The sequence below is a fragment of the Antechinus flavipes genome, chromosome 2 (genome assembly GCF_016432865.1).
Source record: "Antechinus flavipes isolate AdamAnt ecotype Samford, QLD, Australia chromosome 2, AdamAnt_v2, whole genome shotgun sequence".
Taxonomy (NCBI): Eukaryota; Metazoa; Chordata; class Mammalia; order Dasyuromorphia; family Dasyuridae; genus Antechinus; species Antechinus flavipes.
Window position 1 is genome coordinate 485,598,834 of NC_067399.1, and position 15,987 is coordinate 485,614,820.

The 15,987-nt window shown below is 33.2% G+C and overlaps 1 protein-coding gene across 2 annotated transcripts in view; it reads left to right on the forward strand.

Moving 5' to 3' along the window:
- The window catches only part of HEATR3 (HEAT repeat containing 3), a 53,082-nt gene that overhangs the window by 12,086 nt on the left and 25,009 nt on the right, over positions 1–15,987 (forward strand). For both annotated transcript variants that reach the window (XM_051979813.1, XM_051979814.1), the window contains 2 exons: positions 1,214–1,354; positions 4,367–4,647. In XM_051979813.1, coding sequence (XP_051835773.1) covers positions 1,214–1,354; positions 4,367–4,647 — 422 coding nt within the window. The remainder of the gene's footprint in view (positions 1–1,213; positions 1,355–4,366; positions 4,648–15,987) is intronic.

The following is a 15,987-nucleotide window of genomic DNA, read 5'->3' on the forward strand; positions in this document are numbered from 1 at the left end:
CTTTTCACATCTTCGGTTTTGTCATTTGTTGACAACATATCTCTTTAATTAACAATAAACAATTACATCATATCTCTTTAAGTCTTTTTCCCACCTGAAGTCCTTTGATGCAATTTCAAGTGCTTCATTGTAGTGTTTGATAAAAGTTTTGGACTTGGAGTCTGTATTTAAGTCCTGCTTTTGACATTTAGTTCACTATCTGATCTGGGGCCAGTCACTTAATGTTTTTGTTGTCATTTCCTTATCTGTAAAATGGAGATATTAATACTTCTGGTGTATCTACCTTGGAATCTTTTTGTGAGATTTAAATGATATAATGAAAATAAAACCGCTTGAAGACCTTAATGGTTATATAAAATCACCAATTTTTAATTATTTTCATTTTGTTGTTCATTGAATTAGATGTTCATTTAATCTTAAACTCTTGTTTTGAAAAAATCAGGCTAATATAAAATTAATTAAGAAATCTACTGGACCATATTGTCTTTTTTAATATAACATTCCTTACATTGCAATGTGGTATGATTCTCCTGATTTAGAGCTTGTGATTCTTAGTTGTTCATAGAGGTTGATTTAATTAAATTTGAAGGAGTAAAACATTACAAATCTCAGAACTTATTTTGGGAAACAGAGTAGATTAGAGCCAGATCACATAAAAAAATTGTTTCCTTATTGATCTGTGTAGACTTTTAGAGAATTTTTAAAAAATGATTAGATTTAATTTGGTATTTGCATTACTGGAGGTTTTCAAGAAACAAATTTACTCTTTTTTTCTGTTGAATAAAAGTGGTCTTAAGCTCTCAAAGGCTGAGAATACCAAAAATACCCCAGTAGTGAATTAGTGTTAAGTGACAAGAGTGTGGTTTGATTCCTTTCTTTTGGACACCCTGGAGTAGAAGCACTAAATGAATTGTAATGATTTCACTAAATTAAAATCTCAGCCATTTGTAAATGTGATCATATTGTTACATGAGTTTATGCCATTCATATAAGCTATTTTTAATGAAGGTCTAGCTTTAATAAAGTCATAACCAAATTCAGAAACCTTTGAAACCTAATATCTACTTTCTTAAAAGCATTGTACCAGAAAAATCAAACTAAACATGAATAGAAAAAATAAAAGGTGTTCTTGGTGTGTTTTTTTAAGTTGTCCAATTGTTATATATTTAAGCAGATTTCATTTGTTTCATTTGTTCATTTTTTGTCTCTACAGCATTTTGTTTACAAGCAGTGACAGAGGATAACCCAGAACTCTTAAAATCTTTTAATGCTCCAGCTCTGCAGGTTCTGGAATCAGCAATGTTCTCACCCATCACTTCTATGGAACACACTCTTCTGAAAACATTAGTGGCAGGTATAATTTTAGCATAAGGGAATAGTATGTGTTTTGTTTCTTTTTGGATTAATTTTTTTTGTTATTGTTTTGTTTTGTTTTTTTGAGGCAGTTAGGGTTAAGTCACTTGCCGAGGTCACATAGCTACTGTCTGAAGCTGGATTTTAATGTAAACAAGGATTTCCTGAGCCCAGGGCTGGTGCTCTTTACATTGTATCATTCAGTTGTCCAGAGTGGTATAACTTTTTCATAATTTTTTCATAATTTCCTGTAAGAGATGGAACTTTTAATTAGTTCATAGTTATTAAATAATTAAAATGTTGTAATATGGATAGATTGACTTCTACTTGTACTTCAGAAAATTTTGATCTTTATCTAGAGCAGGGCTATTCCATTTGTAACCCCTTTTTTGCACAAGAAATTTTTATGTAACTTCAAGTATATAGGTATATAAAAGAGGTGTACAAATCAAACATCGACTGATAATAAGTCATAATTTTGTTATCTCCACATTCAGTTGCTCAACCCTAAATGGAGTTGCACTCCACAATTTAACTAACTTTATTATAAAGAACTTAAAAGTTTGTACATTTCTTCTTTATGAAGAAGCCTGTTCATTTAAGATTTGTTATTGGCTGAAGTATATGTTTAAAGAAATTGCTTGTATAGATTTTTTTATTCTTAATTATCAACTAAGAATAACAATTATTCTTAGTTATCAACTGAATTCTGTCAAAGTAGAATTTGATTTTAAAAAATTGTAGCTATTTGACCAGTAGTTTTTTCCCCAGTGGTAGAGGTTTATCTTCTTATAAAACTTTTCTTTTATTGATATCTTCTCTCTTTACATCACTTTGATTTCTTAATATGTCCTCCTTTGTCTCATGGGTCTTGTTTTTTCTTAGTATCATGCATTTTGTAATTCCACATGGATTCCATGAATTTGGATGAGCCAAATGTTTGTTTATTTTGAAAGGTGCATTTTTTTTTTTTTTTTTGTATTTGCCATTTAAAAAATGTTGCTCTTTAACTTCCTTTGTTTATCAAAATGTGCAAAGTAATGGAGGCATGCTTTCAAAACAATTATATACTAGATGAAAGATCTTGGAATTTTAGTACTTTTTGTTCCACTCTTAGAATTTAAGATTGTTGCTGGATAGGACAGCTCATGTTAGTTAGAAAAGAAAGCCAGCACTTTGCCTGGTTTAGAAAGAAATTTGATTAGTGTTTTCATTGTGTACTTATCTAATGTAAGCACATCAAGAGAAGAATTATGTTTTATCAAGAGAAGGAAAGCCTTGAGATAGAGGAAGCTGCCATTGACTTGAAGTTTATTGATATTTAATGTAAGCATGATATGTAATGAGACTGAGTACTGAAATTACACCTGATTTTAAAGTATCCAATGTCTTATGAAAATAGCAGTGCTTACAGATCTCAGTCAACAAGCATTAAGTGCCTGCTCTACACTAGGCCTTGTATTGGGCACTGGTGATACACAGGAAAGTCCTTCTCTTTAAGGAATTTATTTTCTATCATGGTAGATAATATGTGATTATATAAAATAAATAGAAAATAGTTTGGTAAGAACCTAGGAAATCCTATAATGATATGGCACTTCAGTTATACTCTGAAGGAAACTAAGGACTCAAAGACAGGTGAAGAGAAGAATTCATTCTAGGCATAGATTACTGTTTGTGCAAGCCAGTGAGGGGGACAGGTGGATGGCAAAGTGTTGGGGCAGCTATATATGATAGTGGGGCCAGCTAATAGACACAGTGGGGTACAGTTAGATGACATAATGAAGGAAGCTAAATAAATCTGTGGGAACACTGCTAGATGGCACAGAGGGTTCATTTATTTGGCACAGTGGAAGCAGCAATTGACACAATGCTGGTACCTAAATGTCACATGAAGGGTAACTAGGTGGCACAGTGAGGACAACTAGATGGCATAGTGGGGGGGGGTAGCTAGTTTTGGTACAATTGTGTCAGATAGTTGGCACAGTGCTGGCACCTAAATGTCACATTGGGTGCAACTAGATGGTACAGTGTAGTGCAGATAGACAGTACAATGGGGGCTGATAGATGGCATAGGAGGGTTAAGCTTGATGGCACACCAGGGGGAAATAAATGGCAGAGTAGCAGCTGCTAGAGGCCACATGGAGGGCAGCTAGATGGTACAGTGGGGGTAGATAGTTTGCACTATTGGACCAGCGGTTGGCACAATGCTGGCAATTTAAATGTCATATTGGGCAATTAGATGGTCCATTTGGGACAACTAGATAATATAGAAAGCTAGATAAAATGGTGGGAGAATAGCTAGGTGGCACCGATTGGGGCAGGTATGTGCCACACTGAGGGCAGCTACATGGCTCAGTTGGGGACGGTCAGATGGCACCAGTGGCAAGTAGATGGCCAAAGTGGCGGACAGCTGTCCGTAGTCACAGTAGATGTCACAGTGGGTGTAGCAAGATGGCACAGTTGGGGACAGTTCAGAGGAAGTCCAATAGGAAGGAGCTAGATGGCACAATGAGATGTAGCTAGATGGCACAGGGGAGACAGCTTGGTTGCACCATGATGGGTAGAGGGGGCATCAAGATAACTTAATGTGGGGCAGCTAATAGACACAATGGGGGTGCAGTTAGATGACATAGTGAAGGAGCTAGATAAAATGGGATAACTAGATGGCACAGAAGGGGGCAGATATTTGACACAATGATATCACCAGTTGACACAATGCTGGCACCTAGATGTCATATTGAGGGCAACTAGAGGGCATAGTGGAGACTACTAAAAGGAATAAATGGAATGTTCTGTGTAAGAATTATCAAGAAAGCCAATTTTGCTCTCTCCTTATAGAGTGTGAATGAGAGTGATATCTAATAAAGTAGGAAAGCAAGATTGCGAATAGAGACTTACCAGAGGGGTTTTGTTCGATCTTAGAAATAAACTAAAGCTAGTGGAATTTATTAGGCAGAGGAGTGACATATGATGATTCATTGTTTTTATGCTCATGATTTTTTTGTCTTAGGAACAGTATGGAATCTAAAGGATATTCTTCCCTCCAAGAGTCAAGCAGATACCATAAATGCACTCCTGAAGATTTTCTCTGATGTTTTAGAAGTAGATGTTGGGGAAGTTGTTATTCAGATGAAGGAAGCTGAAACTCAAAGGTTAAATGCTGCTGCAGAGACTGAGACGGAGCAAACAGAAGAAATGAATGGTGATAATTTGAATGAAGATGATGAAATGGAAGTCATTCCCCACAAAAGAAAAGTCAGAAGAAAAACTTTCATTTCAGATCTACTTCCAGTAAGTTAAGTGGGTGCCAACTTAAATTAATTAATCCATCCTTTTCCTTTGATTTTTCTTTCACTGATTTTCCAATGAAATTAACTTCTAAAATCATCTCTGATTTTCCAGTGAAATTAACTTCTAAAATCATCTCTCTCGTATTTCCATGAAAATGCCATAAGGTATGGATTGGAAAACATTTGGTGGGATAATATATTATCAGGCCCAAGTGTTGCTTGATATTTTACTGAAATACTTTCTAACATTGACAGAGTTCTATAATCTTTTTCTTTTTTTTTTCTTTGATATTTTTTCTTTAATTTTAAAAATATATACATGGATAGTTTTCACTATTCACCCTTACAAAACCTTGTGTTCTAATTTTTTTCCTTCCCTTTACCCTCCCCCCTCCCCTAGCAGGCAGGTGATCTAATATATGTTAAACGTGTGTAATTCTTTTTACATATTTCCACAATTATCATGCTACACAAGAAAAATAAGATGAAAAAGGGAAAAAAATGAGAGAAAACTAAATGCAAGTACATAACAAAAAGAGTGAAAATACTATATTGTGGTCCACATTCAGTTCCACAGTCCTCTCTCTGGCTTCCTTCATCACAAGTTTATTGGAACTGGCCTGAATCATCTCCCTGTTGTCAAGAGCCATCAAAGTTGATCATCATATAATCTTGGTGTCTGCAGTCTTTTTCTAGATAGTTTATAGATCAGTCAGTGGATCGGGCCATGGACCTGAAATCAGAATGACCTCAGTTCGAATTTGGCCTCAGATGCTTACTTAAATTTCTATTTGTAATAATAGTACCTACTTCCCAGTGTTATGAGGATCAAATGAGGTAATAATTTAAAAGTGCTTAGCACGGTGCCTAGCACATTACTGTATGCATTTTCTTATTACATTGAATCGTATTTCACCATCTGTTATTTCATCCTGGATTTTTTTTTTTTTTTTTTTTGCTACATGGAAGTGCTGGGGGTAAGGGCAGGCTTTGGAGGGGTGATGTTTTGTGTTGTATTCTTTTAGCTACTGCCTTGATAATAAGAAATAATATCAAGAATTCAGAGAAGCTTCAAAAATCTCAACAAACTTAATTGCCAGTATTTTTAAACATTTGGATTTAGAATTAAATTTTTTATTTTTTGGTGATCCCTTTTAAATTCTCAGACTTCTCCCTTCTACCATCATAAACTATTTCTCAGTCTTACTTCAAATGATAGGGATTAATGGCTGGTTATTCTTTTGCATCTCCCATAACTTATTATTTCTTTATATATATATATATATACACACACATATACACACACACACATACATACAATGTCTTCTAGCATTGATTTCATTATTATTACCCTTTGTTAGTAACTACCATCTTACAATCACTTGTTTATGCTCACTTCACTTCAGATGTTTTCCTCTTAGTCTTCCCAAGTTTTTCTGAAATCGTCCTCTTTTTCATTTCTTACAGAATGGTAGTTTATCACATTCATGTTTCATAATCTGTTACCATTCCCAGTTAATGGACATTACTTCAGTTTCCACTTAAGAGAATTTTTGATTAGTAGTTCTCTTATAACTAAGCATTTGAAGCCATCTTTCCTGTGGTTCCTAATGTCATTCTTTTGAGAGTTGTTTGTTTTATATCTTTTCATTCTTAATGTTTTGTATTCATATTCTCCCCTTCTAAATAATTAAATTAAATATAAATAAATCAGACTCTTATTAGAGATCATTGAAGCAATGACTTTTTCCCCTCAAATGGTAGTTTTTCTTTTTTTCCCCTCTGAGGCAATTGAGATTAAGTGATTTGCCCAGGGTCCCACACCAAGAAATTGTTAAGTGTCTGAGGCTAGATTTGAACTCAGGTCGTCCTGACTTCAGGGCTAGTGCTCTATCCACTGTGCCACCTAGCTGGCCCATTGTTTTTCTTTTTCTATTCGTGCAGAAATTTTTTGTGTGTGCAAAAGATTTTTTCTTTGTCATCAAAGTAATCTTATTTTCTTTTTCATGATTTTTTTTTAACAGTATTTGTCTTTGTACAATGAAAATATAGGGTAACATCTTTAAACTATATTTGTAGCCATGAATCATCTCTTTCTTTGCCATTTCCTAGCTCTTCATCATCTTTCCTTGTTTTATTGACACTTATTTTGTACCTTATTCTATCCTGATATAACCTGCACATAGAATTAAAGAAATTCTCATTTATTAGAAATTCATTTATATTTCTCATTTATAAGAAAGAAAAGCAGTTGAGAAAAATTGACTAGAGTCCTCTCATCTAATGATATTTGCAACATTCTGCATCTGTTTCACCACTCTATCAATAGTATGGAAATTTGTTTAATCAGCTGTTGTCCAGGACCAAGATTAGTCGTTATATCTAATCAAAAATTCTTTTACTCTTTGGTGTTTTGTTTACAATTCTATAAATATAGAGTACAATATTCTCATTCTGCTTATTTTATTCTTTATCACTTCATATAGATGTGGTTATTTTTCTATGAATTTGTATGGTTGGCCTATCTGTAATCCATTACATTCATATGCCACAATTTGTTCACTCATTTTCCAATCAGTAAGAATGACTTGATTTCCAATTTTTGTTATCATAAAGGCAGTATAGTTCTTTGTGACACAGAATAGAAACTGAAGTGATAGAAGCCATATATTTGCTTGCCTAGCTGAGCCTATTAATAGAATGATCAGAGAGATATTCTTCTGTCAGTATTCTTGAGTCTTGGAGTCCTAGGGGAAGAATAGACTGCTTAGAACAAGAAGTTGGACTCCTTGAACATAATCATCTATATTTACTGTAATAAGATTTAGATGAACTTTTACATTGTACACACACACACACATATATATATACACACACATATACACACACACACATACATACAATGTCTTCTAGCATTGATTTCATTATTATTACCCTTTGTTAGTAACTACCATCTTACAATCACTTGTTTATGCTCACTTCACTTCAGATGTTTTCCTCTTAGTCTTCCCAAGTTTTTCTGAAATCGTCCTCTTTTTCATTTCTTACAGAATGGTAGTTTATCACATTCATGTTTCATAATCTGTTACCATTCCCAGTTAATGGACATTACTTCAGTTTCCACTTAAGAGAATTTTTGATTAGTAGTTCTCTTATAACTAAGCATTTGAAGCCATCTTTCCTGTGGTTCCTAATGTCATTCTTTTGAGAGTTGTTTGTTTTATATCTTTTCATTCTTAATGTTTTGTATTCATATTCTCCCCTTCTAAATAATTAAATTAAATATAAATAAATCAGACTCTTATTAGAGATCATTGAAGCAATGACTTTTTCCCCTCAAATGGTAGTTTTTCTTTTTTTCCCCTCTGAGGCAATTGAGATTAAGTGATTTGCCCAGGGTCCCACACCAAGAAATTGTTAAGTGTCTGAGGCTAGATTTGAACTCAGGTCGTCCTGACTTCAGGGCTAGTGCTCTATCCACCGTGCCACCTAGCTGGCCCATTGTTTTTCTTTTTCTATTCGTGCAGAAATTTTTTGTGTGTGCAAAAGATTTTTTCTTTGTCATCAAAGTAATCTTATTTTCTTTTTCATGATTTTTTTTTAACAGTATTTGTCTTTGTACAATGAAAATATAGGGTAACATCTTTAAACTATATTTGTAGCCATGAATCATCTCTTTCTTTGCCATTTCCTAGCTCTTCATCATCTTTCCTTGTTTTATTGACACTTATTTTGTACCTTATTCTATCCTGATATAACCTGCACATAGAATTAAAGAAATTCTCATTTATTAGAAATTCATTTATATTTCTCATTTATAAGAAAGAAAAGCAGTTGAGAAAAATTGACTAGAGTCCTCTCATCTAATGATATTTGCAACATTCTGCATCTGTTTCACCACTCTATCAATAGTATGGAAATTTGTTTAATCAGCTGTTGTCCAGGACCAAGATTAGTCGTTATATCTAATCAAAAATTCTTTTACTCTTTGGTGTTTTGTTTACAATTCTATAAATATAGAGTACAATATTCTCATTCTGCTTATTTTATTCTTTATCACTTCATATAGATGTGGTTATTTTTCTATGAATTTGTATGGTTGGCCTATCTGTAATCCATTACATTCATATGCCACAATTTGTTCACTCATTTTCCAATCAGTAAGAATGACTTGATTTCCAATTTTTGTTATCATAAAGGCAGTATAGTTCTTTGTGACACAGAATAGAAACTGAAGTGATAGAAGCCATATATTTGCTTGCCTAGCTGAGCCTATTAATAGAATGATCAGAGAGATATTCTTCTGTCAGTATTCTTGAGTCTTGGAGTCCTAGGGGAAGAATAGACTGCTTAGAACAAGAAGTTGGACTCCTTGAACATAATCATCTATATTTACTGTAATAAGATTTAGATGAACTTTTACATTGTACACACACACACATATATATATATACACACACATACATATACACACATGTATGTCTATGTGTATAGTATTTTATAGATCTTAAAATGCCATAAAGATCAGTGTGTCACCAAAGCAAACTTTTTTTTTTTTAAATAATAATCGCTTTTTTATTTTCAAAGTATTTTTATCATGCAAAGATAGTTTTCCACATTCACCCTTGGAAAATCTTGTATTCCAAATTTTTCTCCCTCCCTCTCCACTTTTCTCCCCTATCCAGTGTAGGTTAAACTTATGCACTTCTTCTAAACATATTTTCACATTTATCTTGTTATACAAGAAAAATTATAATCTTTTTAAATAGTATTTTATTTTCTAGGTATATGTAAAGATAGTTTTCAGCATTTCATTTTTGTAAGACTGTGTTCCAGATTTTATTCTTTCTTTCCCTTGCCTCCACCCTGCCCAAGACAGCAAGCAATCTGATAGAAGTTAAATATATGCAGTTCTTTTAAACATTTTCATATTTGTACTGTTGTCCAAGAAAAATCAGACCAAAAGGGAAAAAATAAACAAGAAAGAAAAAAAAATAAAAATTCAATCTACATTCAGGCTTTATAGTTCTCTGGAAATGGGTAGCATTTTCCATCCTGAGCCTATCTGAATGCATTCTTGAGAAGAGCTAGGTCCACCACACTTGGTCATCACATAATAATTGTTACTCTGTACAATGTTCTCTTCATTCTGCTCACTTAGCATTAGTTCATATAAATCTCTCCACCACTGATGTAATTTTATGTCAACTTAAAAATATTTGTTTTATGTGTCACTCTGTGAGGTGTTGTGTTAAACCTAAAAATCTCATGCATTGCAAGTTTGTTAAATTGATCAGTGGCTCCATTTAAAAAATCAATTCTTTAATTTAGATTTTTTTTATTTCATTTACTTAAAATTAATGATTCCAAAATATTCCTTTGTTTTATGTTCCTAAATTCTAATAGCAATACATCCATTATACTGATCTGTAACTATTTGAATAGCATTAAGGAGAAAACATAACATCTCTTTGAAAATATGGTTGACATATCAGTTATTAATTCTGTCTTGGAAGGAATCCAAAAAATCTTTGAATAAACTTTTAATCATCTTTACAGAATAGCTATAGTTCATTTTATGGCTTTTTATTTTCCCAAATACATGTAAAAATAGTTTTTAACATTCACCTTTGCAAAATTTTGTGTTCCAAATTCCCCCCTCCTCAAGATGGCAAAGCAATCCTTGTATAGATTAAACATGGGCAGTTCTTCTTCTTTTTGTTTTGTTTTGTTTTTTCATAATTATAACTTTTTATTGACAGAACCCATTCCTGGGCAATTTTTTACAACATTATCGCTTGCATTCACTTTTGTTCCAACTTTTCCCCTCCCTCCCTCCACCTCTTCCCCCCGATGGCAAGCAGTCCTGTCTATACATGTTAAGTATAGCACAGTATATCCTAGATAGAGTATATGTGTGTAGAACCAAACAGTTCTCTTGTTGCACAGAAAGAATTGGATTCAGAAGGTAAAAATAACCCGGGAAGAAAAACAAAAATGCAACCAGTACATTCATTTCCCAGTGTTCTTTCTCTGGGTGTATCTGCTTCTGTCCATTCTTGATCAATTGAAACTGAGTTAGATCTCTTTGTCAAAGAAATCCACATCTATCAGAATACATCCTCATATAGTATCGTTGTTGAGATCTATAATGATCTCCTGGTTCTGCTCATTTCTCTCAGCATCAGGATTGCTTCCTGTAAGTCTCTCCAAGCCTCTCTGTATTCATCCTGCTGGTCATTTCTTACAGAACAATAATATTCCATAACATTCATATACCACATACCCAACCATTCTCCAGTTGATGGGCATCCATTCATTTCACAGGTCCCTTTCCCTACTTTAGTATCTCTTTGGGGTATAAGCCCAGTAGTAACACTGCTGGATCAAAGGGTATGTACAGTTTGATAACTTTTTGAGCATAGTTCCAAATTGCTCTCCAGAATAGCTGTATGTATTCACAGTTCCACCAATAGCGTATTAGTGTCCCTGTTTTCCCACATCCCCTCTAACATTCAGTATTATCTTTCCCTGTCATTCTAGCCAATCTGACAGGTATGTAGTGGTATCTCAGATTTGTTTTAATTTGCATTTCTCTGATTAATAATGACTTGGAACATCTTTTCATATGGCTAGAAATAGTTTCAGTTTCTTCATCTGAGAATTGTCTGTTCATATTCTTTGACCATTTATCAATTGGAGAATGGCTTGATTTCTTATAAATTAGAGTCAGTTCTCTATATATTTTGGAAATGAGGCCTTTATCAGAACCTTTAACTGTAATAATGTTTTCCCAGTTTATTGCTTCCCTTCTAATCTTGTCTGCTTTAGTTTTGTTTGTACAAAAACTTTTCAATTTGATATAATCAAAATTTTCTATTTTGTAATCAATAATGATCTCTAGTTCTTCTTTGGTCATAAATTCCTTCCTCTTCCATAGGTCTGAGAGGTAAACTATACTTTGCTCTTCCAATTTATTTATAATCTCATTCTTTATGCCTAGGTCATGAACTCATTTTGACCTTATCTTGGTGTATGGTGTTAAGTGTGGGTCAATGCCTAGTTTCTGCCATACTAATTTCCAGTTTTCCCAGGAATTTTTGTCAAATAATGAGTTCTTATCCCAAAAACTGGGGGCTGTTTTGTCCTTTGAACCTAACCTATTCCATTGATCAACTAGTCTATTTCTTAGCCAATACCAAATGGTTTTGGTAACCACTGCTTTATAATATAATTTTAGATCTGGTACAGCTAGGCCACCTTCATTTGCTTTTTTTTTTCTTCATTAATTGCCTTGAAATTCTTGACCTTTTGTTTTTCCATATGAACTTTGTTGTTATTTTTCTAGGTTGTTAAAATAGTCTGATTGGTATAGTGCTAAATAAATAGATTAGTTTAGGTAGTATTATTTTCTTTATTATATTTGCTCGCCCCATCCAAGAGCATTTAATATTTTTCCAGTTGGTTAGATCACACTTAATTTGTGTGGAAAGTGTTTTATAGTTTTGCTGATAAAGTTTCTGATTTTCCCTTGGCAGATAGATTCCTAAATATTTTATACTATCAGTAGTTACTTTAAATGGAATTTCTCTTTGAAACTCTAGCTGTTGGATTTTGTTAGTGATATATAAGAGTGCTGATGATTTATGTGGATTTATTTTGTATCCTGCAACTTTGCTAAATGTGTGGATTATTTCTAATAACTTTTTAGTAGAATCTCTGGGGTTCATATCATCAGCAAAGAGTGATAATTTGTTTTCCTTGCTGATGGGCAGTTCTTCCTAACATATTTCCATATTCATCATGCTGTGCAAGAAAAATCATATCAAAAGGTGAAAGAAGAAAAAACATGAGAAAAACCAAACAACAAAAGTCAAAATACTATGTTTTGAGCCACATTTCAGTCTCCAAAATTCTTTCTCTCAATGCAGAAAGAGTCAAATCCATCTGAGTTGATCATCATTTAATCTTGTTGCTATGTATAATGTTCTCTTGGTTGTACTCATTTCATTCAGCATCAGTTTGTGTATATCTCTCCAGGCCTCTGAAATCTTCCTGCTGATCATTTCTTAGAGTATAGTAATATTCCATAACATTCATATACCATAACTTATCCAGCCATTCTCTACCTGATGGGCATCCACTTAACTTCCAGTTTCTTGCCAGTACCAAAAAGGCTGCTAGAAACATTTTTGCACCTGGGAGTCTTTTGCCCTTTTTATGATCTCTTTGGGATATAAGCCCAGTAGAAACACTGCTGGATCAAAAGGTGTGCAATTTGTTAACCCTTTGATCATAGTTCCAAATTGAAGGGCTGTAATTTTTTTCCACAATATTATACAGTATTAAGAAAAAATTAGAATGTTTTTTTTTTTTTTTACACTTACATTTGCATTCTAGTTTGTATAAAGATACTTAAAGCAAAATATGCTGAACTGAACCTTGATCAGGAAATTGAAGGAAGAAATCAGTGAATAATCTGTCCTTTAGGGAGACAAGGAGGTATCCAGATTCTAAGGATAGAGCATGTCTAGTAATATGTGGCACAGAGAATTCCAGAGCAGGAAAAAGTTGTGTACTGGGGTAAGAAGAGATCTTAGGCCCAGCATAGAAAGACATAAACTTATAGAGGTACCATCTGGTAGTTGTGTTGTTTACTGCTCATAAGTCCAGGACAGAGTAAGAAAATGACCAGTACCTAAAGGTGATTTTTCAATATGAGGAGAAAATAGCCTATAGGCTTGAGCAAGGAGAAAGTGGTTTGGATCCTAGGAACTGAGTAGAGTCTCATTTCCAGTCTCCAGCCTAATCTGTAAACTGCAGCAGGATAACCATGTTACCTCCATACTTAGTAAACTCTAATAAATTTCCAGGATAAAATAGAAAATCCTCTGTTAGGTAAAATCCTTCATTCTCCCCTTATACATATGTTTATCTGTTCTTTTTTCTTTAAAAAAAAATCTCTTCTTAGGAAGAGATAATATTTTTTTCCCCAAATTAAAACAATTAAAAATTTTTTTTATTGAAGCTTTTTATTTTCAAAACATACACATGGATAATTTTTCTTTTTTTTTTTTTTTTTAATAACTTTTTATTGACAGAACCCATGCCAGGGTAATTTTTTACAACATTATCCCTTGCACTCACTTATGTTCCGATTTTTCCCCTCCCCCAGATGGCAAGCAGTCCTTTACATGTTAAATAGGTTATAGTATATCCTAGATACAATATATGTGTGCAGAACCAAACAGTTCTCTTGTTGCACAGGGAAAATTGGATTCAGAAGGTATAAATAACCCAGGAAGAAAAACAAAAATGCAAGCAGTTTATATTCATTTCCCAGTGTCCTTTCTTTGGATGTAGCTGCTTCTGTCCATCCTTGATCAATTGAAACTGAATTAGCTCTCTTTATTGAAGAGATCCACTTCCATCAGAATACATCCTCAAACAGTATCGTTGTTGAGGTATGTAATGATCTCCTGGTTCTGCTCATTTCACTTAGCATCAGTTCATGTAAGTCTCGCCAGTCCTCTCTGTATTCACACATGGATAGTTTTTCAACATTAACTCTTGCAAAATCTGTTGTAAAAGAATTTTAAAATCTTTTTTAGTTCAGTTTTTTTTAAAGCTTTGAGTCCCAAATTCCCCCCCCTAAGATAAGCAATATTTGAGTTATATGTGCATAATCATGTAAAAACATTTCTATATCAGTCATTTTATACAAGAAGATTAAAAAAAAAGAATAAAGAAAGAAAGTGAAAAATAGCATCCTTCATTCTGTATTCAGACAATATTAGTTTTTTTTTATGGAGGTGAATGGCATGCTTCATTAGGTTTTTCTATGTCTTGGGTCATTATGTTATTGAGAAATAGCTAAACCATTCATAGTTCATCATATAATATTGCTGTTACTGTATACATTTTTCTATTTTTTGCTCTCTTTACTTTGCATCAGTTCATGTAAGTTTTTCCAGGTTTTTCTGAAATCATCTTGCTTGTCATTTCTTTTAGGACACATATGTAGCTTTTTACAACTTATAATCTTCCCTCCAACAAACTCCTTGCAAATCAGAATAGATCAAATAGAAGCTAATAATGCTATTAGACAACAAGAAATATTAAGGTCAAAAGACAGAAATAGACATTACAAGGTATAGCACAAACAGAAAATGGATTGAAGAGAGATGATTTAGGAATCATTGGGCTACCTAAAAGCCAAAACAACAACAAAAAATGATAAAATATTCTAGATATTATTTTAAGAAATTATGAAAGAAAACTCCCAGATCTCTTAGAATCAGAGAGCAAAGTAAAATAGAATCCACTGGCCACTTCTTCAAAGAAACATGAAAATGAAAACTCTTAAGAATATTATAGTCAAAATCAGTGTTTCCCTGTAAAATAAAAAAATGCCACAAGATGAGAAAGAATTCAGCTACTTAGGAGCCACTGTCAGGATCATACAAGATTAAGTAGCCATCCCTATGAAGAAGCAGAGATCTTGGAACTCTTTTTTCAGAAAGTAAAAGTATGTCCCTCCAACCAAAATAATTTACTCAAAAAAAAAAAAAATGGAATAGAATCCTATTGGGGAACAAATAGATCTTTTACGAAATAAAATTCCTCAGGAAAACAGAGTTTTATTAAAAATTTTAATATTAAATATTGGAGTCAAAGGAAGCATAAAAAATAAATATGAGTGAATAATATTAAGAGATGAAACAAAAATAAACTGTTTGCATTCTGGTATGGGGAAATGATAAATGTATCTTTTTTAAATCCTATTTTTAGGAGTCATCTAGGGATTCTAATTAGCATTTGAAGAGGGCTTTATTATGTCTTGATTTAAAAAAAAAGTTAAAAAAGGAATATACTAGGGGAGAAAAGGAGAGGAAGATTAGGTAAAATTTTCTCTCATAATCCATGTATTCAAGTAGAAGTCTATTATGAACAAGGAAGAAAAACTGATGGGAGGGATTGACCTTATTCTTATTTGAATTGGTCAATGGAGGGAAAAGGCAGATGGCTGCAGAAATACATTTTACTCAACAGAAAAATAAAAAGAGGAGAGGAGAAGGGAAATTGAGAATTAGGGTAGATAATAGGAAGAATTATTCATAAGCAAAACAAATCCTAAGGCTATAAAAAAAAATTGTAGCTCCTTTTGAGATGGCAAACAATCAAACTGAAGGGCTTTTCATCTGTTGGGAGAATGGCTGAACAAGATATGGCAAAAAAAAAAAAATTGATGGAATGCTAATTACTGTAAGAAATAAAGAACATGGTTTCAGAGAAAGCTGGGAAAACTTAAGTGAACTGATACAAAGTGAAATGAGCAAAA